The sequence below is a fragment of the Vidua chalybeata genome, chromosome 10 (assembly GCF_026979565.1).
Source record: "Vidua chalybeata isolate OUT-0048 chromosome 10, bVidCha1 merged haplotype, whole genome shotgun sequence".
In the NCBI taxonomy this organism is placed as follows: Eukaryota; Metazoa; Chordata; class Aves; order Passeriformes; family Viduidae; genus Vidua; species Vidua chalybeata.
The window spans coordinates 16,861,069-16,887,211 of NC_071539.1; the positions used below are offsets into that span (position 1 = coordinate 16,861,069).

Sequence of the window (26,143 nt, forward strand, 5' to 3'; positions counted from 1 at the left end):
TCGGGCCGGCGCTGCCCCGGCGCGCACATGGCCAGCGCGGGCGGCGGGGGCGCGACGCTGCCCCGGGGAGGGTCGGCGGGCGGCCCCCGCCCCGCACACCTCCCCCGCGCGGGGGGAGCGGGAGGGAAACCCCCAGTTCCGCTTCCTGACGGCGCCGCGGCCCGGGCGGGGAGCGGCGGCCGGAGCGCGGGGCTGCCGGCGCCCATGGCCGGCGAGCGGACGCGGCGCTTCACGCGGAGCCTCCTGCGGCCGGGGCAGGCGGCGGAGCTGCGGCACAGCGCGGCCGCCGCGGCCGCCAGCGGGCGGCTGCAGCTGCGGGTGAGTGCGGCGGGGCAGCGGGCACCGGCCCGGGTGCGAAGCGCGCTCGGTTCCCGGGGAGGGCGCGGCGGCAGCGCCGGGAGCCCCGGCCCGCCCGAGCCGCTCCGCTCCGCGCCTCCCCGCGCTACGGCCGGCGGCTGACAGCCCTCGCTGACAGCCCCCGGCGGCGGCCCGGCATCCTCCCTTCGCTTTCGCCGGTTTTCTGTCCCTGTGGCTGAGCTTCGCGGTGGCGGGTGAAGTGAGAGCCGGGAGCGCCCAGCCGGAGCGGGACAGGCGCGGGCTCGCCGGTGTGTGACAGTCACATGAGCGTCGGTCCTGCACAGCCCGGGTGTCACCATCGCTACCGAGAAGCGTGTGCGCTCCCGGTGATTTCCACTGGAAACCCCGCGCAAGAAGCCTCAAATGCCACGGAAACACAGACCCTGCTCTTCCTTACTTGCGTTTGCTTTTAAAATGTACTGCATGCGGCTTCAGGCCCCGTGTCTCTCCATCACTGGAGTTTTCTCCTCCGTTACATAGTTGTACCTAAGTCCTTAGCTGGTAGGCATAGATGGTAAATTGCTAGGGTTCACGAGCTTTTCAGATCTGGAGGTATTTATGAGTCATTTATTAGCCATTTTGATATTAAGATTCCTTTGGACTTAAAACTATGCGTTATGACACTTATATGACTCTTTAGATGATTAAGCAGATCATTTCTGTGAATCATTTAATTCAGATAAATATTTTCTTTTTTCTAGTTTTTCAGGCAAGACAGCTCATGAAGTGGAGGGAAAGTTTTAAGTGAAAGGTCATCACTCATCAGTTTACCCCACAGCAGTGCCTAGCTGTAATACATCCTCTCTGCATAAAACAGAAAGCAATTCTGCAAGTGTGTTCCCATAAAGTGTGTGGGCATTTTCCATCATCTGAGGGGTCTTGCCCAGTGTGCTTAGAGACAGCAGCCAGTTCACAGTTCCTAGTTACCTCTACAGCAAATGTGAGTTGTTTTCTTTACATCACTAGATTTGAAGTGCTTTTACAGTCAGATTTCAAGGTCTTCATGAAGTATTCCAAAACTCCTGATTTTTGAAAGCTTAGAAGAAGTTACATATCTCTCCTGATTTTCCACAAATGTTGTGCGTGCTATGAGTCCTTGTCAAGTCCCAAAGCATCCCTACAACTGCACCACCAACAGATTTACATGGTCCCACCTGCTGGGCACGGAGATCAAAATTTGGCTCACTACTAAACAGGATGCACTACACTGATGGACTTTTGGTGGAAACCCTCAAGGAACCATCATGGTTGGTTTGGGCTCTGACCAGACACTGTGCTGAGTAGTTGTCCCCTAAGAGGCAATGTTTCAGTTCAAGTATCACTAAACTATTGTATTGCCTCATTGCATCTTGGAGTGTTATAAATTAAGTTTTGTTAGCAATGTATTTTACTCTGCTGTGCCTTTGCTGCAAGAATGCAGAAACAGAATGAAATTGATGAAGCAAATCTGAAATTGATGGTCTGTTTCCTTAGAGGATGGTGGTGTTTTTAATGTGTTGCTAACAAATCTTAGACTGCTATCGTAATATAGCATTTAATTACTCCTCGTGTATTCACATTCTATTTTATTCAATCTGTCTTTAAAACATCAAGACTTCAGTTCTAGGGTGACAAAAATCATCTGCCACTTTTGTGAGTCTTCTGTGAGACTTCCCGTTGGCTGATGAAACACACTGGTGCTGGATTTCATCAGAGCTTTTGATGCAATATCTGAGGCAAATACAGTCAGATCTGAATAGATGGTCTTTGAAAGATACTGAAGTTAAGATTTGAAGATGCCAGACCAAATTCTGGTTTCAGTTATACCGCTCAGTGGGATCACTTAGGGACTTCCAGATGTGTTTTATTCACCAGCAGGCACAATGGTTCTGAAGTTTGAGTTGCTTGCTGTGTTGAATATGTACAGCTCTGGGGAACTTAATGGCGTTACCATCTTTTTACCATACTTTTTCGGGTTGCCAGTAATGTTGTCTCTGAAAGACAAAGTTTTATACAATGCCTTATGCTGAGGTCTTATGATGGAGTACAAAGCTGCTCCCTTCAGGGTTAAATCTTTTCTACCTACATCAGCTAGATTAGCAGAATTAACCATTGTATCTTGGCTCAGGGATGCTGGGATGGCACAGCCATTGCAGTAAAGCTGTGTTGCTTTTGTAAAAACATTCCACAGAACCTGAAATTTCTGGCTGAATTTCAACTGACATTTTGTATCAGAAGTGAATATTCCCACAGAAAAGAAAAAGTGGGTGTATTCAGTGAGGTCTGTTGGTTCTCAGCACATCTTGCTCTGGATGTATCAGCACCTTATATTCCAGTTATACTAAATCTGTTTTGTGTTGGAGTGTCCTGAAAGTTGGCTCAGCTGCTGTTAAGTCTGCAAATAACTGGCAGCTACAAAGGAGGGAAAGCATAAACATGTAATGTGTAAAGAATTATGTGTAAAGAGCAAAGAACTAAGCCTTCTGGTACTGCTTTTGTGTATGTCCTGTATTGAGTTGCAGCTGGACTTCTGCTGGTAATGTTTGGACAGCACCTGCTCTAGGTGCAACCCTTCAGTTCAGTAGGAGCATAGGGATCAAATGTCTAAACTATCTTAGAGAAAAGTGAATTGTTGTGTCTTACAGCTCTTTACTGTTTTTGTATAGATTGCTTCTTCTTTTGTGTCCTTCACCTTTACTTTTGCTCATTTATTCATTTAATATTTGCTAGCGTTCAGCACACAAATCTGTTTGTAAAAAAGAAGGTGCCATTATAATCAGGAAAAAGAGCTGGCAGAAGTAAGGATGTTTGTCACTTGGTGTTGTATAAGAGAGGAACTTCTGCAGTGCCCTGAAAGATAAAAAGTGGAAACAGAGATTGAAGGTGGAATATATGTGTGTATCTTGCTGGTAGGGGTAGTAACTGCAGTGTTTGGGCAGAAGGAACACATTCTACAATAATCACCCAACTCTGCAGCAGGTGGGAGGAGTGATGCTATCAGGTGTTAGTGGTGTATGGCTGTACTTCAGCTTGTTTCCATTGCCTCCTTAAGCTTTCAAGTAGTAATGGCAATTCACCAAACTAGCTGGTGAAATAGATCAGGATCATCTAGAAGGTAAATAATTTATTGTACTTTAAAACTTTGATGTGAAATTCTTTGTCTCTTCTAATAGAAAACACTTGTTTGAAAGTTGCTTTATGAACACTCGCTGCCACTGCCCAGGAGAGCTGAATAGCCATGCACAAGAAAGGGAAATTAATATGTCTGTTGCTTCATTTGTGCCTGTCACTGCAGCAGTATTCTACTGGAAGTTTTTAAAATGGGGATGGGCCAGTCAGTTCTCCTAGAAATCGGCTTGCTAACTGCTTAGCTAGTACTGAACTTCATGTTATACTATTATTTTCAGATCTCAATTAATTTGGCTAAGTACTGCTGGCTGCAGTCCTCATCCTTTACATAAAGTGTTGTGACGTTGCTTTTATAAAAGAGCTGTGGCAGGTCTTGCTCCTCATCTCTCTTCCACCGTTAAACAAGTTAATAGCAGTCTGGAATTGGGCTGTTGCTCCACGTGTCTTTTTTTTGGCAGAGGTTTCTTTCCATCCCACTGCAGCCAAGCACAGAGTCGGGATGTCCAATCCCTCAGTACTGGCTCTCTCTCACGTGGAAGGCTGGATTACATGGTTCTCTCTTCTGCACAATATGGGTTTGTCTCCTTTTTACCTTACCTGGGGCCACCCTAATTCCTCCCTGAAAGAACAGATCCCCTTAGTTTCCCATGTGTATTTTATGTAGTAGGTACTTTACAAATAATAAATAACATCTCTGTTTATATTGTGGTTGTATATTTCTAGTTTTGTGTGGGTAATGAACTGGTTTGTGACTCCAGTGATGTGTTTTAGTCTCTCAAGAAGAGTGATGTGGGTGGTTTCCAGCCTCTCAGGGAGCACCCACTGCCTTGGTACCTGGATAATGATACCAGAGTTTGGACTCTGCCTACTCTGTATGGCCTCTTCTCGTTATGTGGTTGGGCTTGCATGTTGTGAATGAAATATCACTGAAAACCTCATCTGTTGAGAAGGTACAGTGCTACCTGAGCTACTTCAAAGACAGAAACTGCACTGTAAAATACTCCTTTCTTCTGAGGATGTTCTAATGTCTTCTGTTAGTCCAGGGTGAACCCAAGTAATGCATTTATAAAGGCAGTGAGTCTGTCGTGGTGTTGTACCCAAAACAGACTCTGTATTCTTGTAATAGGTGCACAGGCACTGTCTTCACACACCAGCCACTAGATTTTTTGTCTATTTCTCTGTCAGAAAACCCCAAACTGGTGCAGTAATCTTAAGAGCATGTGCATACAGAGAAAGCCTCATCCTGGTCTAGCAGCTGAGAGTTTGTTCATGGCACCAGTGTAAGGGAGTATCACCTGCAGGTCTGGAGCTGGAGTTCTGTTATGGCAGGCCTTGGCATTTGAGATAAGTTAGGGTTTGCTCAGGACAGACAACTTGACAGGCATATTTAGAATGATAACAGCCTTGTGCAATGTTGAAAAATTAAATAACTTGTTTATATTTGTAATTCACCTGTGAACCTTGTTCACGGATCTACACTCTAAAACTTACCTTTCATTTATAGCCTGTGTGACATCCCTTACTTGCTCAAGCACAAGACCCACATTATTTGCAAGCAGTCTCCTTTATTAACCTTTTTTTTTTGTTGTTTTGAAGTGTCTGACAAGTAATTCTGTAGATGTTTTTCAGCTGGGGTATCCCAAGAGCTCTTGGTCTGGCCCAGGCAAGGCTCCGATTGCTTTCAGCTGGCTGCTGGAGCTCAGATGTAAGGGCAAATCAAGCAAAGGGTACAGACAAGAATGCACTACTTGCACATTCTCCAGCTGCAAGGCTCCCTCCTCTGCAGGCAGACAAAGGGGCAAAGTCTGCTTCTGAGCAATTCTAGGAACTTCATCTGGCACTGGCGATGAAATTGATGCAGAAATGAGGAAAAGGAGATAAGGGAACAGAGCCTCAGAGAGGGCAGAGACAGAGAAGGGAAGAAAAGCATTGGAGAAAATGGGGGAAAAAAGAAAAGACTTTGTGGGGAAGGAGAGGCTGAAGAAGATGATAAAACGAAGGAAAGAAACAAAGAGAGCTGCAAGAAGGTTTCGTCAGGTTGGTGAATAACTTGTGCAGATAAGGCATTAACGTGCACCCCTGGGCAGTCATTTAGGAGGTGGGGAGACCCAGGCACTTGGATTTAAATGCAGGGTTTTTTACTCTTGTCTTGTGTCCGTCACCTGACTGACACTTTCTTTTAAATTCATGGGAAGTGAGTCAGCTTGTGTAACTCAAAATGCTCTTAGTTTATAGAAGCTGCATTAACGTTTTTCCCTTTGCCTGCATGGTTAAATAAGGGGTCTTGAGAGAGAGAGAATGAACATCAATAGCAAAGAGAAGCTGGAAAATTAAGTCTTGTGTTGGCTTTGGAGGAGGATGGATACACAGAGAGATAGTTTAATATTGTTGTGGTTTATAACAGGCAATTCTGCAGAGCATATGTCACTTCCAGAAGTCAAAACATGTTTGTAACTTTTCTAGCATAAGGTCAAAGGCCTATGAAGTAGTGACACAGATATGATTATTACACAAAGACTTGCTTGTCATGTGTATAATGTTTCTAGTTTAGAATTCATTGCATTTCATGGAACTCAATAATAATTTTCTGGATCTAAATTATACTTGCTGTCTGTTTTATAACAACTGTATATTCTTATTTTAGCAAAAGCCAACTTTATCCTTGTTTTCGTTGACAAGAAAAACAAAACACCAAGAGCCAACTGCCCAAGTTCATGCACTAAATCTATAGTAAAAGCTGTAGAATGATTGTCTCCAAGTTTATCCCCCTCACAGGCTGCCCTGCCCCACATGGTTGAATAATTTGCCTGGCTTCATTATCCCCCCTACTCCTCTCATTCCTGACATGGGAAAATGTTTCCCTCTCTTGAAAAATATAAGAAAACTGAAGGCTGCCTGTCCTTTGCATGCTTGCTTAGTGTAAGTGACTTCAGCTCATGTTATCCCTTTCTGGGCAGAGCACAGACCGACTCCAGGTAGCAGTGTAACAGGAGGGCACTGAGCTGCATTGGTGTTAGATGGTGATCTGTGTCAGTGAAGTGCTGGAGCTGGGAAGGCTTTTCCTACTTTTCTTTTTTTTTTAATTTAAATTTCCCAAGTCTCCTTACCTCGCCTCCATTTTTTAGTTTGGGTGCTCAAGGCAGTCTAGTCTATTATTCTTTCTCCTTCATGTCAGTGCTGCATAATCACAACCTAAATGCATGGCTTAAATACATTTTTTGTAGATTACTTGTCATTTCTGGTACTAGTTTTTCCTTCATGATGCAGACAGGAAGAGGTCAATGTTGCATTTTTGTTCTTAAATTTTACACAGGAAGACAGTTCCCTTGGAGCACTGGGGATAGGTGGTGCTGCCCAGCCTCTCCTTCCCAGTGTTACACTGGGAGCCAACATCCAGCCTCTTTACTTGGGTACTCTAAAGTTACTTTTCAGTTGGAACCCAAATACTGCATGTTTTGGAACACAGTGTGATGTTTTGAGATGACATAATATAGATGTTCTTTAAGCTTGTATAAACTTGTACATCAGCTGGGGAAATCTGGATATGTTTGTGACGTGTGTGGGTTCATACTGTGCAGACAGCAGTGTGAACTGCAGCTACTGTCACTGGGATCCCAGGAAGATATGGGGAAAGGGAGATGGGTACCTCCCTCCAAGGAGAGTCTTCTGCTGCCTCTGTGAAACAAAGTTTTATTTGCAGACCCAAAGGAAAAAAAAAGGAAACCCCAGAAGTTGAAAATTACACTGTATTACATTTTAAATTCCTAATGCAGCCATTAGTAAATAACAATTAACTTTCTGCTAGACTTTCTTCCCCTTATTGGTGTTGAGCAGTTGTATAATATTCCTTTGTACTGAAGCTTAGTGTGCTGTCAGCATTGCAGTGTAGTTTTTCCTTCATGGACTGTGGTGGAAGTGGAGGGCAATTCTGTCACTGAGTCTGAAATGGGCTGCTCACGTGGGAGAATAATGTTGGCTGACTTAAAGCAAACATGATCCTAGGTTACTTTGACATGTTGACCTAAATTAAATGATGTAGATATAATGAAATTTAATGAATGCAATTGAATTGGATATGATAGAGGGGAAAAAAGGTTTCATTTTTTTATGTGTTGCTGTTTATCAACAAGAGTAATACAGAAATATTATCTCTGAAAGTGGAGTGATTAGGAATGTTTAGAATAGCAAAAAGAAATCTATTATCTTTGTATTTTAGTTATTAAATTGTCATTGTCTAAATGTATTGCTTGCCCATGCTAGATGTGCCTGCTTTGGTAACCATGTTTAGATTGATGATTTTGAGGAGTGTACTGCTAATTTATAGGCAAGACTGAAATTCTAAACTCTTAAGTGTCTTGTGGCTCTGCTTTTCTAGGGCTAAATTAAAAGCTCCCCACATGGGGAGCACAATGGCTCTGCAGACAAGGCCTAGAAGCATATTTTATCCAAAAGCTGCTTGGAACATTTCAACTAAGGGTTAATGTGTCTATCTTTTGATGCAGATTCCTCAGTGATCTTTGTTCTGGATTGGGTTTTTCTTGTGGTTTAGGGGCAGAGGTTGGCATGGTTTGAAGAAAATGTATTTTTAAAGAGTGAGAATATTCTCCTGTGATCTGAGTGTTTGCCAGGCCCTGGGACAGAGCAAGTGCATGGCAGAGGGACATGAGGAGAGGAGGAGGAAGACTGCTGTGGTATCCTCTGGTCACAGTGGTGTGTAACAAAGCATTAAACTACATTTTCTGCCTCTTTCTTCTGCTGTGAGGTGCTTGTTGCAGCTTCCTCCTTGCCCACTCTCTACTCCCTGCTTTCTTTCTCTCTTAGTCCTGTGCAAGCTCTGGCAGCCCTGGAGGGAGTCTGAGCCAAAAAGTCAACAGAATAGAGGAAGGAAAGGCTGCCTATACCCAGACACTGTGCAAAATGTATGTTCAGTTTGAGGGAGGGCAGGGTGCCAGCCCTCCACATCCCCCTTCTCTCCTCTTTGGAAGCAGGCACAGCACTCCTTTCCATGCCATGAGTAGGTGCAGGAGAAAGGATTCAGAGCTTGTTGAGTCTTTGAGGAAAGTGGTGGGCTGAAGTCAGCCTGGGGGCTATTGATTGGACTGTGCTTGTTTAGATAATAAGTCATCTTTGGAGCCTGTCCTGTGAAAGAGCTTTCTCCAGTGCTGTGCAAGTACCATGGCACAGGCCAGGCTTGATGTCTTTTGTTAGGAATGCCTCTTGCATTTCACAGGCCATAAATAACTCGTGGTATTTGTAGCAATCTCAGTCTCTCTTTGAAGATACAAGTGCACAGCCTTTTTCCTGGCTTCTCTTTTTTTCTTCTTTTTTTGTTACTTAGCCTCAAGTGGTCTCAAGTCTGAAAAGTGGTTCAGGGGCCTAAATTTGGCCATCCTTGGGATAGAACTGTTTTGTGGCTTTGAACATCAAGCTATATGGAACAAAATAAATAAAAGTTTTTCTACTGAACAATGGTGTGTTGACAGGGAGAGACCTTGGGAAAACAAGTTCTGGGTCATACCTCTGATTCTGTGTGCAGAGAGAAAGGGTGTGATGAGTAAGTATTAAAACCAGTAATGAGCAGACTTTGATATTCTAGAATATCATGTGGTGTGTGAATACCTTTTGTATTCACATATTTGCAATGCATAGTAAAATATGTGCTGAGCCATCATGTTTCTGTTGTCAGTATATAGGCACACAGTTTTCCCCTTCAATTCATGGGTAGCAGGTGGACTTCTAGCAGTGGTTAGAGAGCAATTACAGAAGCAAATGCAGATGTTAAATATCCTACACGTCTCTCCTCTGAAAGCAAGTTACTGAAAAGCATCTGTCTGTTCCAAAGCTGCATCTCACTTTAGGCAACAGTTGCCTTTTACATGAGTAACAGTTGTCCTTTGCTTTGAGCTGTGTGATTGCATAGTGCCTCTGTTCTGCTGACACCCTTTCATTAAACAGCTAAAATCGCAAGCGCTGATGGAAACGAAGTTGTACAACATTAAGTAGGGTTGAATTATACTGGTCTCTTTAGTGCTGCATGAATTTATCCTCATTGCTTCCCCTGAATCAATGAAAACTGTTTTGGAGGTTTTGTAAGAGAACCTACAAAACAGAAATCCATGAACAGAAATTTGGCTGTGATTTAACAGTAATGTTAGGAAATCCCTAATATAAACAAAAAAAAAATTGTAGTCAAGGTAGATGATGACTTTTCTTCGGGTGTCTTTCAGAAGACACCTGCTTCTTTTTATATTTCAAATGCATATCCAGTTGTTTCCATGTTTCTATATACTTTCTAAAAGAAATGCAGCTCATGTAACACACCAACTCCAAGTGGTTTAACTCCAATTTGTTTGGAAATGGAAGAAGATGGCATGGTGGTTTTGGGGGAGTTTTATGTAGCCATGGTAGTTCCAGCTGGCTGGAGATGTTGGCAATGAAATGCTTTTTGCCTTCTATGTTTTCTTTCCTCAGAAACAGTGAGGAGAAAACTGCAGAGGGGTTTCACGTGAATGTTACCAGTTACTTGTGTTGCAATAAGGATAGGCAGCAGTACAGTGGGACACAATATCTTACATACCTTAATGTGAAGTTTATCTCCATTTTTTCCCCCTAGAGTTTTTCTTACAATGAGAACCCTTCAAAACCACTAGCCATGGCCTGTATGTTGCAGTTAAATATTATCTTTCTCTCATTTCTTCATTCTCACATCTGCCTACTCCCTGCTTTGCTGCCCTCACCCCTTCCAGTCCTGGATCCTTGTTGTGCTTTGTGTCCCTCTCCCACTTGTCTCAGAGCCTCTGTTAATGCCTCTCTGTGCAGGGAACAGTGTGTCAGTTGTGTCAGGCACCCTATCTTTGCCTGCCATCCATGCCACATTAAAACCCACTTCTTCCAGGAATGCTCCTTGCCAGTTCTGCGAGTGGATAATCTCTGTGCTCCTCCCCTCCTGAGCAGCTGCCCCGTGCTGCTCTGCCCAGCCATGCCTGTCTCCCCCAAACTGGCAATGGAAAGCCTTTGCCTTTGGTAATAGGCCTCTCTTCTGCCTTTAGTGTGAAGTTTTGCATTGAACACATGGGTTTGTATTGATAGGTGCTATTTGAATGACTGTTCACCGGATAAAATATAGTTCAAATAGTACTGAGTGACTCTTCTTGAAAGAAGAACTTTTCCTGTGTCTGTTTCCTTAAAGGAAGCAGTGTTTCCCTGTTCCGTGTAGTGTGGAAGACAAGTCCATGTTGTGATGTGTGAATATATCAGTGGATTTATATCTATTTTAAAATCAACTCAGGTAAATAGGGCTATAATCAGTTTCCTTGGAATAATGTGGCATGCCTGGTTTGGGGGTTTTTAAGACAAGAACTTAGCATTTAAATTCCATGATGATGGGTACTGAGCTGTGCTAGAATAAGGTATAAGGGCTGCTCTGCTTGGTCTTTGTGCCCCAAGGCTTCTGGGTTTCTGATTTCTACCATTGTTTCCCAGTGTGTGTTTTAGAAGATCTTCATTCCTAATCCTAAAGGATCTGTCAAGGGTTCAGCTAATAAATTTGAGTTTCTTTATTTTGGGGGAAGATTTTGTGTGATCAAGAATGGGAGTCAGCAAATGACTTGTAATTAGAGCTTGAAAACTGAGGTGTGAAAGCTCTATGATGCACAACGAAGGGCTGCTGCTCAGTGTGTAACTGGGTCTGTCATCATCCCAGCAGCAAGTCCTGAACCCACCTGGCATAGTTTGCCAGTGCAGCTGGTTGTTGTTAACATCTGTGAAGTAAAAAAGATAATGCAAGACTGGCTTTTGTTTGCCGGTGTCAGAGCTCCAGACATGCCCCAGAGCCTATATGCCAAACACATCCTGCTATCATTAGCTAACAAGGACAATTTAACAAATACTTTTTTCTGTCATAAGGGTGCAAAAAGAAATGAAAATTGAGCCATGAGTAAGGAATAATACATTCTAGTTGCTATTATCATGGGCTCAACTTAGCAGATTTTTTAGCTTTTGCCTGTCTGTAAGATAACAGGAATAAAAGCCAGCAAAGTGCAGTGCTAACAGTATGACTGCTTTTAGACAGTTTGGCAGGAAATGCTGTTTCCTGTTCTTTTGATGTTCTGTTGACTTTCTCAGAAATATTAACCCATCTGGGGCTTCAACATTTGTTGTTATAGCGGCATAGACAATGTCAGTGACAGCCAAATTTAAATGTAGTTGTTCCTTTAAGTAGATTGAACAGGTTCTGCTTAAAAAATACAGAATTATGCTGTAGTTCTTTTGACTGCAGTGTAACATCTTCAGATTTCTGTCTGCATAGTCAAGTTGGAAAGCAGGATTAGATTTGTCTTGAAAGTATGGGCTCACTGGTGTGGTTTGCTCTTCTGGATCAGATTAGAGCTTCCAGAAATCCTGTGTCATAGGCAGATGCCAGGTTCTCTAGGCACACAGTCTGTGGTGATTGGGAGTGGGGCTGTGGGAGCCTCATCCCCAGTGGGCCCAGCTGTGAGAAGCAGTGAGCAGCACTGACAGCAATGAGCCAGGGAGTGCCCAGGGGCACTGAGCAACCACCAAAGGGAGCTGAGGGCACACAGTGCCATGCTTGAACATGAGGGGATAAAAGGCTGGGCTAAAGAACAACAAGGGCAGATGCCTGAAGCCTTCTGATGTGGTGTGATGACACTCTGAGTATTGTGGCCGTCTCGACTATGACATGTGCTGTGACAAGGTTCCTCAGCACTCCAGGTAATAATTGTAGTGCCATTTGATGTCCTTTCACCAGATGTGCAGATCACCAGATAAATTTATATTTGGAATAGGATGATAGATCCATCTTCTCCATTACTTTTTTGAGAGGAATTGTGTCTTTGTTTCTTGAGACCCCAAGCAAGTGCTGTCCACAGGGGTGTCAAGGTCCCTTCCAACCCAAACTCTTGTGTGATAGAGGTGAACCTCTCCTAACCTTTCACCCTGCCTGTTCCTCTTGGCTGGCAGTCATGTGAGCACTGGTTCAGCAGGATGTCTTGGTTAGGGTAGTACCTCCTATCAGGGTGCACCAGTCTTTTGGGCTTTTAAACTTGTGGTTTTTTCAAATCAGATGTTGATAGATGAGATTTGAAGCAGAGAGTGCTGCTTCCCAGAGAGCTGAGATCTGCAGACACGTTTGTGCTGGGTGGAGGACATCTCTAGGTGTCTCCCTGGAAATGCAGTAGCTTCCATTGCCAGTGTTTGTGCATGCCAGTGACACTGTGCCCCAGCAGTCTCCTCAGTAAATTGCCAGCCTGATCTTTTGTGAAGAGCAGTCGTGTTGAATTTAGTGTTACTATATCAAGAGTGAAGCGCTGATACCGAGAATGAGTAATTGTAACCAAGTCTGCCCTTATGCCTGACAGTGTGTGTTTGGTATTTAGCTGTATGTAACTGTTCCTAATTTGCTCAGCTGCTTGACAAAAGCATAAATGACATCGAGGTGAGAGTTCTTCTGTTGGCTGCAACTCTGTGTTACCATTAAATAATTGTAACATTACACAGAAAGTGATAAATGATTGTTAACTTTAATTAGAGCACTAATTACATATTGGAGTGAATTTCAGCAGAAATGAAAAATTGCTATCTCTGCATTTAAATTTCCATCTGAATTGTAAGAGAAAGTTGGGAATATTTTCCCTTGGTGTGAAAAAGGGGTGTGTTTAAAAGGAATATGCATGTACCACCATATTTTCACTTGGATATCATATGTTCTAATGACAGCTTTGTCAGCACAGACAACCAGACTTCCTTAAAAAACAACTATAAACAATATTTTGGGTTAAAGTTCCCATGTGTACCCTGTAAACATCTAAATAATTTACTTATGCATTTTCACTTTTTCTTCTGGAACTACTTAAGAACATAACCCTGTTGAATACTCAGCTGTCAGCAGAAGAATGAGGGGGTGGCCTAGGAAGTTGGTCATCTATTTAAAAATCTAATTGCATGTTGCACACAGGGAACTGCTTGATGCCCTGAAGTAAATCAATAGCTTTGTGAGTGTAAATAGTTGTGATTTCTTGAAAAACACTCTCTGGCTGATCTCCATTTCCTGCTTGATTGAGAAGTCCTGAAAGACTAAAAAGAGTGGTCAACATTTGGGTACTACCTAAAACTACTAGGATCCTCTGGGAGTTCATTTGAGATGTGTCATAATAATCTAGAAAATGACATTGCTTCTCTTATATACTAGGTAATTTTTTAAAGTAATGTTCTGAAGTGGTTCTGTAAGAACAGGATATTTTCATAAGTATCAGTTATTTTTACGAAAAGTCAATAGCACATGCTATTAGGACTTTAATAAGAAAAAGAAATTACTTGTAACCCGACATTTCAGTCAGTGAGAATGAAAGCTCATTGCACATATGTGCATTTAGCTCATAGTTTCTACTCATATTTTAATCTCCCTTGGAGTTCAGTATTAGTCTTTCAAAACACACATGTTACTAATCAAAATATTATTCTTCTAAGGATTTCTTCCTGAAAAACCAACCAGAAGACATATGTTTATAGAGACTGTGTTAGAACTTAACAAATACAGGCCAAACAACTTATAATTGGCCTGGTTTTGCTTATTTTGCATTTTGTTGATTCAACAACCTTGTGGATGTGAATGTTAATGGATGCCAGAAACCTAAGGTCCGTTAGTTTTAGATTTTGTATGATTTTATTATCTTCTGGAGGTCAAATAAAAGAAAGGGAGTGAAATCCTGACAAGAGACATAAAATGAAAACCACATGTTGTACAGAAAAGCTGTCCAGGGGACAGTGTCACTCATTAGCTGCTACAATAGCTGTTGCTTGGTTTGATATAGTGAGCACATTGTTGTGCTGTGACAAAAGCCCAGCAATATTATTTCTAAAAGGGGCAGCATGCTATTTGATTGGATTGGTGTGTTTTGTTTTGCCTTTTGGGGTGCTTTTTCTTTTCCATGGTGACAAGGGCAAAGCTGTGGGTTTCAGGCACTGCCTTGGGTGTGGTGTGAGGAGCTGTGTTTGAGTTGCTCCTTTCTGAAAGGGTGACAATGTCCCAGTGAGCAGTGTGGGTCTGAGGGACCTTGTCTCTTTTCCATGCTGTTGTCTGGGTGGTCTCACTATTCCATTGTGCAGCTTGGGCTTCCTGGCTGGTGTAAACAGGAGGAATGTGAGCCTGCCTGAGCTTCTAGATGTGCTAAGAAAGGAAAGGTTTTGGGGCTAATCAACCCCCACATTGCAATCAAGAGGATAACTTCTCTTACAGTATCTGGCACTATATACACACAGATCCCTTTTCTTGTCTGGTGAGGGCTGATGTTTATGCCAGTAGAATTCTCTGTAGGTGGACTTCTCTGTGGAAATTAATAATTTGCCCTGTGTGCTTTAGCCCAAGAAGCATCATAGTTAGGTGATATTTGACATGATCAAACAGGGGAAAAGTGCTTGGCTGGCTGCCCCTGGACCTGTCAGATTTGGGTAGGGTTTTTTGAGTAATATGTAAACAAACAAAAAAATCAAGACAGCTCTGTAATATTTATAGCCATAAAAACTTTCAGAGAGTCCTAACTCTTAGCTTCTTTATTTTGGATTCTTGGCACTGATAATAAAAAAGGAATCTGAAGCCACATTATTATACTGCTAGTGGAAACAATCCATATTCTTCTTGTGGGATCTTTTCTGACAGATACAAGGATACATCTGCAGCTGCTGTATTTGGGGGAGTGGGGTGATGGGAGAGCAGCACCTGAGACAACAGAGTTTTTGCTGGCCCTGTATGCACAGATTTTACTTTGCATTTCTTTTTTTTTACTATGTCCACATTTTGTGCCTAATTTTTCCTTTTGCAGCTGTAGAAGCTTATACTTGGAAATTGAATGAGATTGTTCCTTTTGGTTCCTTGCTTCTGGCTGAACTCTTTGTATATGCCTCAAAGTGAAATTGCCTTGAAATAATAAGCAGGGATTGTAGAGCTGACTTAGAGTTGAAAGAAGCCTGATTGGGAGCCTCTTTTGTTCACTTCTGGGTTAGTTTAGAAACAGAGCCTTGTGTCAAGAGAAATTGTACGGCCTGAATGGCCAGCTCATGGCCTCTAGCCTTTGGTTTAAGGCTTTGGCTTTCTTCTGCTTTGGTTGTGTTTGGGGCTGTCCCAAAGAGGGCACAAATTCAAGCTCTGGTTTGTTGGGCTGAATAAGCCATGTTCTTACACATTCATGAAATAAGTTTGGAAAGAACTTCTGGAGGTTGTCAAGTCCAGCTCCCTGTTCAAAGCAGTTCCACAGTGATAAGGTTACTTAGGACTTTGTCCACTCTCCAAGGATGCCCTGTTCCTGTGTTTGACCGCCCTTTGTGGTTAAAAGTTCATTTTACTGTATTTAATTGAAATATCCACTATCACATGTGTTCTGTTTGTTGTCTCATCCCCTGCTGCTATGCCTCTCTCTTCTCTAGACCCTGTGGGAGTGTAGACTGGAAAGGTTTTCCATCAGCCTTCATTTCTTACAGCTGGACAAAGGTATTTTCCTCACAATTTCCTCCAGCCTCAGTCTGTCTTGGTGATCTTGCAAAGAGTTCAATCCTCTGTGTCAGTGCACTTGTGCTGGGTGTCTGAGAGCCTGGCACACCATCCACATTAATTTCCTGAGCATGTTGGCAGGTCTCTTCTGCAGCTGGGTCATTCTTGAAGGTGGCCAGGCCTGTTCATGTACTTTCAGTGATGTCTCAGCAGGGTGTTCATGTCATTACTTTTAAACACAGTAGTGTGAGTACTCCCTTTGCTAGAGTTACCTTGCATGATATCCCAAACTATACTGAACTCTCCTTGTGCTGGTGTCATATTGGTAGTTGATGATCATTTTGGTATTGGCCTCTGCTTCCAGCTCTTCCTCCTTTGTTTTCAGCTGCTGATTGCCCAGCTTGCAGTAGAAATTCTTAGCTTCAAGGCATTTGATGTTTTGTATTAAAAATTTGATGTTTTGTATTAAAAATTTATTAAATTAGTCTGGAATGCTTTAGCCAGAACTCCTGGCTCCTGGGACAGCCCAAGTCCCAGGTGAGGGACTTTGGAAGGGGCTTTCTTGGCTTGAAAATCCAACAGCCTTCTGTGAAGAGCATGTGCAGAGCCAGGTGGGAATTGCTGCTGACCTCCATCACATGCAGAGTCTTGACTCAGAAACAGAAGGTGCTGGATACTACTGTAATGTCAGTCTGGCATCTGAGAGGGAGGAAGGGTATGAAAAGTGGGAGCCAGGAGATGAGTGACTGTACATCTCTGGCCTGATTTCATCTGCAGGGGAAAAATGGTGGGGTTTGGGTTCTTTTTAATTTTTCATGCAGACAAATAAAAAAACATGCTTAGCTCCCAATCTGAGTGCTGAAGAATGGGAAACTGTGCTGGAAGGCTGTGACTGAGGTGAAGATGCCATCTAACCTGCCACTGAGTTCCACTTCATTTCTCAAAATGTTTTTACCATGTGTACATTTGCAATCAATATGATCCTGCCTCCCTAGCTTATCTGTTATGGCCTGAATTTAGACCTGTCCTGTGTAATCTGTGGCATTTGTGTATGAAGCCTGACCTGTTCATTTAATACCTGATTCCACTCTTTCTTGGTTGTAAAACATTAGTTTTTCTTTGTTAAGCAATATGAAAAACATTAAATAAAAAATTCACTTATATTATTTAAATTCCTACCTCAAATGTTGAGACATGTGCTTTTGTCCTACTCAAGTTGTTTGAAAACAAAAGGAATGTATGAGTAGATTGGAGTGTCCCAAGAGATACCTTCCTTTGCAGGCTCTCTGTGACCTGAAAAAAAGAGTTATCTTTTCAAAGAGTTAGAGGCTGAAAGTGCTCTGGTTATGGAGCAGTTCTGGGTTTTGTTATTGTTCTTAGCTGGGCTGTAAATACAAAGATGTCATTGGCTCGGATTGGAGGCAAATTAAAATAAGAAATGCATTTTCGACCAAGATAATTACTGTCTAAAATTCTGCTCTAGTCCAGATTTGAGTGGTCTTTTTGAAAGTAACTCCAGTCTCTCTTTGTCCCTATTTGTGTTTGCTCTGTGTTTCTAGCCTGTATTTGACCAGAAATACCAGTTTTGGATTATGGCAAGCTGTGGTTGTTACAGAAATAGAGAATAGGTTGCACATCCTGAAGATGAGATGTCAGCAATAAAGGTTTCTATGGCTTTTGTCCAAAGTTTGTGGATGTGGGTGAGAGGTTTTGCAATGTTTTTTTTAGGCCTTTGATCATTTGTTAGAGAAGAAGTGTTGGTTTATTAAACCACAGTGTTGGTTTATTAAACCACAGTGCTGTTCAGGCCACTCACCATAGAGAACATGGGTGTACAAATGACACCTCATCCAAATCCAGATCTCGTTCCTACAACCTCCTTAGTGGCTGCTGACATCTCTGTCTCCGTGTGCCCTGGGAGGGCTGGCTGGGGGACATTCCTGCCTGGTCTCTCCAGTTGCCTTGTTCTCTTTCCAGTGTTCCCATAAGTGGCAGGGCTGGTGCCAGGGCAGCAAATGGAGAATGCATTTGCTCTTCTGTGGAAGAGCATCTTCCCATGGAGCTGGGTGTGTTTTGTTCTTTAAAATTGTTTTGTGAAACATCTAGAGAAAAGGCTTTAGACTTTATGCATGTCATGGAGATCTTGGACTGTGACAGGTAACAGACGAGTGGCACTCTGTTTAGCTGTAAGGAATGCCACAAAGCCAACATGTTAGAGTGAAAACAGGCACTGTGGTCTTTTTAGGTTTTTTTTCTCTCATGCCAGTTTTGGTTTTCAGACACTCTCCCATTGGGCTAGTGAAATGGAGGTCACCTGGAAACAGGACAAGCTGTTGATAATGCAATTTGAGGGGCTGTGTGGAAGTTAAATGTGTATCTTTCTGAAAGAGGGTAATAATTTGCTCCCAGTTCTTTTTGGGAACCAGTGGGGTGGTGGCTGCTTTTTTTTCTCTTGTGACTTACCTGTAAAATCTTTGCTTTGGAAGTCTGAGCTCAGCCAGGGTTATAACTTCTGGTGAAAACAGAGTTTATTTTAATACAGTGTTTTTATTTAACTGTGTGCCAAAGAAAAGAAGAGTTTTGGTAGCTCAAACTAATTCCCCACCAGTTTTATGGGATAATAAAAGTTCTTTTTAAAAACAAACAAACATTTGCTTTGTAGGTTAAGTAGTTATTTTTCCTGGTTTGAAGTCAAAGATTTCTTTTCCTGTTACATGTTTAAGGAAACCACAACAATGCTCTTAGATGCATTTTAGAATGTTCTGTGCTAGATCCAGAAGCCACTGAAGTGCATTGCAATGAGGAGGTTTTCATCACTGCCTATGGGTTGCAGTTCTCCATTTTACTTGATCTAAGAATAATCCCGTTGATCACACAGAAGCTGTAATTGTGGAAAATTACCTGTCAAAGTGAGGAATTTCTTGGAAATCAGCAGGGTGCTTCACCTGAGTTGAAAATAAGAATGTGGAAACTACTCGTATGCAGGTTACAGATTTATTTCCCTTTTTGTGTAAAGAGAATATTCTAAGAAACTTCTTTAGAGGTTGAAACTCCAGAGATACGAGATTGTAGACGAGCTTCTGTCATCAGCCTGTTGGAAGTCTTTACACCAGTCTTTTATCACTTTTTTTTTTTTATTATTTGTCAAGCGGTTGCAATTTGTTGATGCAATCAGCTGAAGATCTAATGGGGGAAACCTGTATTTGGGCCATGTGTGGTAGTGATTAAAGAGTCTTCCACACAAGGTCTGTGTAGCACTTTGCACCAGACGTCAACATGAAAGAACAAAAGAATATTGAGAAGAGAAAGGCAGCACTAGCACGGGCAGTCATGGGAACCCTATTTCTGTGCTTATCTGACTTTTTTTTGTCTTTCCTGCCATGCCTGTAGCAATTGTTTCTGCTTTGAGCAGGTGAAGTCAGGAAGCAGCAGTTGAGAGCTGGTCTTTCGTGTACTACTCCCTAGAGGGTGCCAGACACTCGCGTTCTGCAGCCCTGTGTGCTCCGCCGCCAGGTGCCATCATCAGCCCTGTGGCACTGCCGCTGCCTCCCGGTGCCATCATCAGCCCTGTGGCAGTGCCGCTCTCTCCCGGTGCCATCATCAGCCCTGTGGCACTGCCGCTGCCTCCCGGTGCCATCATCAGCCCTGTGGCAGTGCCGCTCTCTCCCGGTGCCATCATCAGCCCTGTGGCACTGCCGCTGCCTCCCGGTGCCATCATCAGCCCTGTGGCACTGCCGCTCTCTCCCGGTGCCATCATCAGCCCTGTGGCACTGCCGCTGCCTCCCGGTGCCATCAGCCCTGTGGCAGTGCCGCTGCCTCCCGGTGCCATCATCAGCCCTGTGGCAGTGCCGCTCTCTCCCGGTGCCATCATCAGCCCTGTGGCAGTGCCGCTGCCTCCCGGCCCGCAGCAGTGCGAGCATCGCTTGCTGCTGCAAGGGGCAGTGGGGAGAAATGAACTGGCTGAATGGTTCGGGCAGCTCTCACACAGTCGTAACCGTGTACTCTCATTCGTGGGTTTCTGCTTACTTTAACTTGTGTGTTATGAGTCGTCTGTGTTGGTCAAGGATAACTTCGTGAGAAGAAAACAATTTCAAGATGAAAAAGCAGTAAATCGTTCAGGAGTTGTGCTGACCAGTTACTGCAGTAAATACCTGCTTTCCTGGGTCACTAGGGAGCAGCTGGTGGAAACGAAAGTATTACAAAGCCTGTGTTTTCTGACTATTAGTCACCCCCTCTGCTGTTTGAGACCTCAGTGTTTCTGATATTTAACCATTTTTGCAGCAACACTTCAAGATACAGTGCATGAACATTTTGAAATGAGTGCAAGAGGGATGTTATGAGTGGAAGGCACAGATGCTATTCATGGCTTGTAGCACCTGTGACTGCATAAGCTTTCTTTGAAGTAAATGTGGCATCCCCGTGTGTCCTTTAAAGCACTTTTTTTTTCTCCTCCCTCAAAACATATGGCAGCAGAGGTTCAGCCTAGCCCTGCACAGCCTCCTGTTGGCCTCTGGGCTGGGTGTGAAAGGTTTGGGACATAACTTTTGAAAAGAGAAGACAGGGCTGCTCCTTGAGGTGTGTTGGAAATGCTGCCTCTGTAGCAGTGAGACATGCAGCTCTAACATGGTATCCTCCACATTGCTTTAAGGCCGTAGTCATAAGAGTAAAGTGCATGGAACGACCTGAGCTTATACTCAGGTATATGTACTTATAGCTTTTCCTTGTGTATAAAACGTGCAAGAAAAAGAGGCCCATTAATCAGGGTTTGTCTCGTTAAGCTACCTGCCATGAAGACCATCTCTTGGAGTACTGCATGTGTGTGATCTGGGTCTCGATGCTGATTTCTTGGGGGCCAGTTAGTATTCTCCCTGTTTGTTTTGGAGTAACAGAGCACAGAGAGTCTTTCAAACTTGGGTGTGTTTTTTCCCCCTTTGCTTTCTTTGCAAGTGCCTTCAAGCCTTTATGAAAACAAATACTAGAGACAAAGACCTTTGCTAAGAAAACGTGTATCAGCTCTTTTTGTTTGAAAGGGTAGGTGATAAATATTTATGTGTTGTGAAATGAGACATTAGCTTACCAAAATGTGAGTGACCCTCATTTGCATCAAGGCAGAGACTGTAATTTTGTTGTCATGTCTTGCTTCAAATGTTTATCTGCTACTTGTATAGACTATTTTAAGAGAAGTTTTATTATAAACTGTGGGTCTATGTGTGGAGCTGTGAATGACAGCCACTGGCCACTTATGTTGTTTATGTGCTGCTGGGCAGCTGCTCATCACCTGTACCAGGATATGATCTATGTGGAATGGTAACAGTGGTAACTTGTAATGATGGCATGAGCCTTATCATTTGTAACAGTGAGTTCTTACTGCTTGTACTGCTATGCTGCCTTTAGTTCCTGCTAATGGCTTGAGGCTTCTGTGGGCCAGACTAAACACACTGCTGTAAGCGGTTCCAGGGGTGTTCCTGTTCATTTTGATGGCTCCTGGGCTCACCTGCCACTGCTGCTTTAGGATTGTCACACTACAGGAGCTTCTCAGCTTGGATACTGGACCTTCTCAGTATGTGTCATGCAAAAATACCATGGAGAGGCAGGCTTGTTTTCCAAATAAAAAAAAACCCAACCAAACAAAATGGTGCATGTCATGCTGGCAGCTGAGAGGTCTTAGGGCAAAGGGGGGGTTCTAACCTGCAGCCATCCTCCTTGCTTGAGAACTCAGCCTCCTTTGGGGGTGGAAGAAGGATCAGTATTGAATTTGATAAGTCATCCTCTCACTAAAGGATCTTCTCCAACATTAGCCTTTCTGCCTGCTTCTTTAAAGCCCTCAGCTGAAGACTAAAATACCAGTAGATTGTATCCTCTTTATTATAATCACAGGAATTCAAATGCCACAAAGAGCAAGGAGAATTAATGGAATAAAATAAGCTGTTGGAAGGAAAACAGCTTTTAATGTGATGTGCTAATGAGGTATGAAATAGGTGTGTAAGAAAATGTTTTGTAGCATCTTTAGAAAATCTTGCAACCTGCAGAAACAGAAATACAGGAATACTGTGGAAGAGAAATAACCCAGTGCTTGAGGCGAAGGAGTTTACGGTCTGCTATAGACTTTGTGTGAGAGAGTGTTTGCCTCTTCATGCTGTGGCTGCCCTTTTGCAGAGCTGGCATCTCTTTCATGTGGAAGCTGAGGCTGCAATAGCTGTAAGCTCGAGGAGACAGATGCCTTTGAACTCTGCTTTCTTATCACGGACCTTATAAGACATGGCAAGTGTGACCCACTTCTGTTCCTGCACAGCTCAGCTGCTACACAGACCCAGCCCCAGGAGCTGCTGAGGACTGGGTCACTGAAGTCCTCTGGGTTAAAACAATTGCCCTGACTATAACTTTATTTTTTTTTCCTTTTCTTCATTGAGTTGCCTTTAGTGGTCTCCTTCTCAGCCTGTCCCCACAAACCATGATGTTGGTGTTACATGTCCGTGTAGCATAGCTAAAATGAGTGGTGGTAAGAATGGAGTGAGAGTGGGCAGTGGAAGGTTTCCAGTGTGCATATTCCTTAGCCCAGCATTGCTGCCGAAGTCGTCCTAATGGGGAATTAAGGAATTGCTTGCACAAAGGAGTATTTTGCTTCCCAGGGGGTTTCACTGAATTTTGTTTCTGGATTAAAGTGCTAATTAACACAAAATAGTGCTGAATGCTTCACTGTAAGAGTAACTAACACTGTTGATAACTGGTGTATAAACATAATGTATGCTAATGAGATCCCTACCTTTGTAAAACAAAGCTGTTGATACTCTGTATGTGTCCAGGCATTTTTAGTGGCTGGGAGGTTTCTTTTCCAATGATAGCTTATGTTTCTGTGAGATTTCCTTAAAACAGAAGGGAATTTTTCAGCTCCTCAGTGGTTTCTTTTTTCAGTGCATTAGCTGTTTTTCAGTTCTTGAATTTTGATCAAGAGCTGGAGGCTACTTTTAGCTGGCTTTGGCTTGTTAGTTTACTTGCTTTCAGACTAAGTGTCATTTTTCTGTCCAAAGAGCCAAAATGCCAAGATTGTGTCATTTCTACTTGTATCTAATAATAGCTTAATCCACAAATGATTTTATAATGAAGTTACTAAGGCCACTGGCAGAGAATAGTGTGATCCAAAGACCCCTGGAATGAATGGGAATCTTCCCTGAGAACGAAGTGAAGCTTTGGGTCGAGCCCTAGGGTTCCATACGCACGTGCCTGCACATGTGCGACTGTGTTGGGCTGCGCTGTGGAAACCAAATTTCAAAAATACGCTGCCAACTCTCCCAGCTGAGCGCTGGTGAGTGAAGGAGGATGCTGTGCAGACAGACAGAAGTGTTAGCAGCCCCCAAGGCAGCAGAGCAGTTGCCATAACAGCCAGCAGCAGATGTTACCCAGGACCGTGGTGCTGCTGCTGGCATTAGAGGAGGAATGGAGGTGTCCCAGCTGCCAAGTGCATGGTTGGTGTGGCCACGGTGTCAGTTGCAGCTCTGGAGCAGGCAGGGGGCCGATGAAAACACAGACAATAGCGGCAGCAGCAGGATTGCAGGTTTGGTGCAGGAATTACTCAGCTGTGCCACTGTGCCCTTGTAATCCCATTAGGAAAGTCAGACTAACAAGCATGATAGGAGGCCCCCTCTGCAGGGTTTGCTGCTGGGGGCGGGGGGGCAAGGACATCTCACCAGCCTGTGAAGGGTGTGCCCAGGAGGATCCAAGGGGGAAGAGCCAGGTGGGTGCATTGGCAGGGCTGGGTCTCAGGTTGTGCAGTGCCTGCCAGTGCTGCTCACTGTTTTCCACGTGCACTTAAAGCTGTTTGCTCTAAAGAAATAAAGGTAAGAAATAATGGTGATGAGTTTGTTGCTATTAAAGGACAGATCTAAAGGATTTACCTTTTCTGGGAAATGCTTTAATTAGAATGATGATGTCTTTTGCCATATAGCTGAGCAATTAAACTCTACTTAAGCCCAGAAAAAGTACTTCCATAAAAAGTTTTCAGTGTAGTTCCTGGCTCAGATTGTGAAGAGGATATTGTTTACAAATATCTCATTAACAGACATTATAAAGTTGATTATGTCCCCATGGGAATTGATGACAAAACTTTTCATGGCCTTCATTAGAAACGAAAACCTTTTGATGCAAGGTAAATATGGTTTTGGGTGCACATATAATAAAGTTACACATATTAGCTTAAAAGCAACTGCTCTGGAAACCCTATTGGAAATTTTTAGTTTTCCTAATGTGTAGGAGAAATCCATTTTCTGTAGGTATTTTTAGTGCTAACTTCCTCTCCTGTGCTATTATCTTACACACTCTCCCATTAGTGCTTGCTGTGTTTCCAGGTCAGCCATGTGATTGCCGAGCATCCCTGCCTGCTTTTGAATGACTTGCAAGGCAGGAGCCAGAGAGGCAAGTTGTTAGTGCTGGCTACCAGCAGCAGCTTCTGCCAGCCTGGACCCACTGATAACACACAGAAACCCTCTCTTCTCACCCTTCTGGGAAGGTCATCACAGTGTGGTTCAGAGTGAGACCCTGCCCCTGTGTAGGTGCAAAGATGTTTCTCTGTGTTGTGTGTAGGAGCACAGAGCAGCCCCACTGCTGAGAGGCATTTCAGAGCTACTGCTCCGCCTTGAGCCACGGTTGTTTCAGCAGGAGCTGGATGAAGCACTCACATTTCTGCCTTTTTGCCACTTGTTACATTTACAACTCAAATGAACTTGCTGTGCTTCAGAAAATTGCAAGAAGTGTCCAAATCCCTCTGTGAGGTTTTTGTGTGTGTGGTAAGAAAACCCTTTGGCAAAGTGTTTTAAACTCAGCAGTGCTGATAATGAGAGTTAATAACTTTGCAGATATTGGCTTTTTTGCTACGTACGACTTTTTTAAAAAGGTATTTAAACTGATCCAGCCAGTTGCTGTGGATGCCTCTGTGTGTGAACAGCTGGCTCTTTTGAACTGGGAATTTTAATACTTTCAGTTCCATGAAACTCGAATCGGAGGAGGCGGATGATTGTACAAGAGAGGGAGCGCGTTTTCTCATGCGAATTCAGGAGCAGAGAGGGAGGGAGGGAGAGGAAAGCATTGTAATATTGCGTGTGTTTCTGTTTCAGTGGATCAAATCTTTCCTCTGTCTGCATCCAAGCTATTTGGTTGTGATCAGATGATCAGAGCTCAAGGAAGCGATTGGAGAGCGAGCTGGCTGCAGCTGCACTGTAGGCTGTTTTCAGGGACAAGGAGCCACTGTTTTTCAAACATAGCATAAACATAGAAGTTATTTTGTAGGCTTCAGGATGCAGATATGGGTTGTGCTGCCAGCATTGTTCTGCTCCAAGCCTTTCGTTCTGTGGTACAGAGGAACTGTCCACATATCTGCAGGCGCCGACGACGAGAGGAGTTGTCACATGAAATTCTGCCGCTGGATAGTGATGATGAAATGAGCAGACCCAGGACTCTCATCATAATGGTATGGTACACTTTAATCAAGAGAGAGGTGATAGAATTATTATTACAGATGTTATGTGATTATTTTTTTCCTTTGACTATATATACTTGTACAGAGAGAGCATTGACAGGCAGTTTGTCAGTTCGGTTCGTTTGCTGGTAGATTTGCTGTATCTGTGTTTCTTTTTAGGTGAAGCTGTAAGCTGCACATAAGCTCTGTGTAAAGTAAATGTTCTTTTATTTAATTGTTGGTGGGTTTTGTCTGAGAGATAGGCAGCACTGGAGCCGGTAGCATGGTTATGTTTTATTTCAGACTTGGAATTCCAAACAGCAGACAGCTTAGGAAGTGTTTGCTAAGTCTGTTCATCATAAAAACAAAAACAAACCCAAAAGCCAAGTCAAACAAAACGAAAAAACCAATCTTTACTTGCACCCAGGATGCAGTTGGAATTCATATTAAGTTGTATGCAAATAAACTCCCATATATCTTTGCTTCAAACAGTTTGCAGCAGTACAATGTTTGCTGGATCACTGCTTTCCACGTTACTGAGTTGCCTCTGTTCTTTAATGAAGGAGGGCTTGAAAGGCTGTCTGTCTCTGAGCGTCATTTGCTTCCTGAATTAAATTTTTGTTTTGTGATGGCAATATAATAAGCACTACAGGTTTATTAGAAATAAGTGACAGGGTTGTTCCTGATTATAAATCACTGTTTCAGAATGAGGAATACACTTACTG

General features: G+C 43.3%; 1 protein-coding gene across 1 annotated transcript in view; it reads left to right on the forward strand.

Annotated features, from left to right (window-relative positions):
• The first annotated feature begins 204 nt into the window (after window positions 1-204).
• The window catches only part of DOCK10 (dedicator of cytokinesis 10), a 146,945-nt gene continuing 121,006 nt past the window's right edge, over window positions 205-26,143 (forward strand). Inside the window, exon 1 of the mRNA XM_053951677.1 lies at window positions 205-318. Coding sequence (XP_053807652.1) covers window positions 205-318 — 114 coding nt within the window. The remainder of the gene's footprint in view (window positions 319-26,143) is intronic.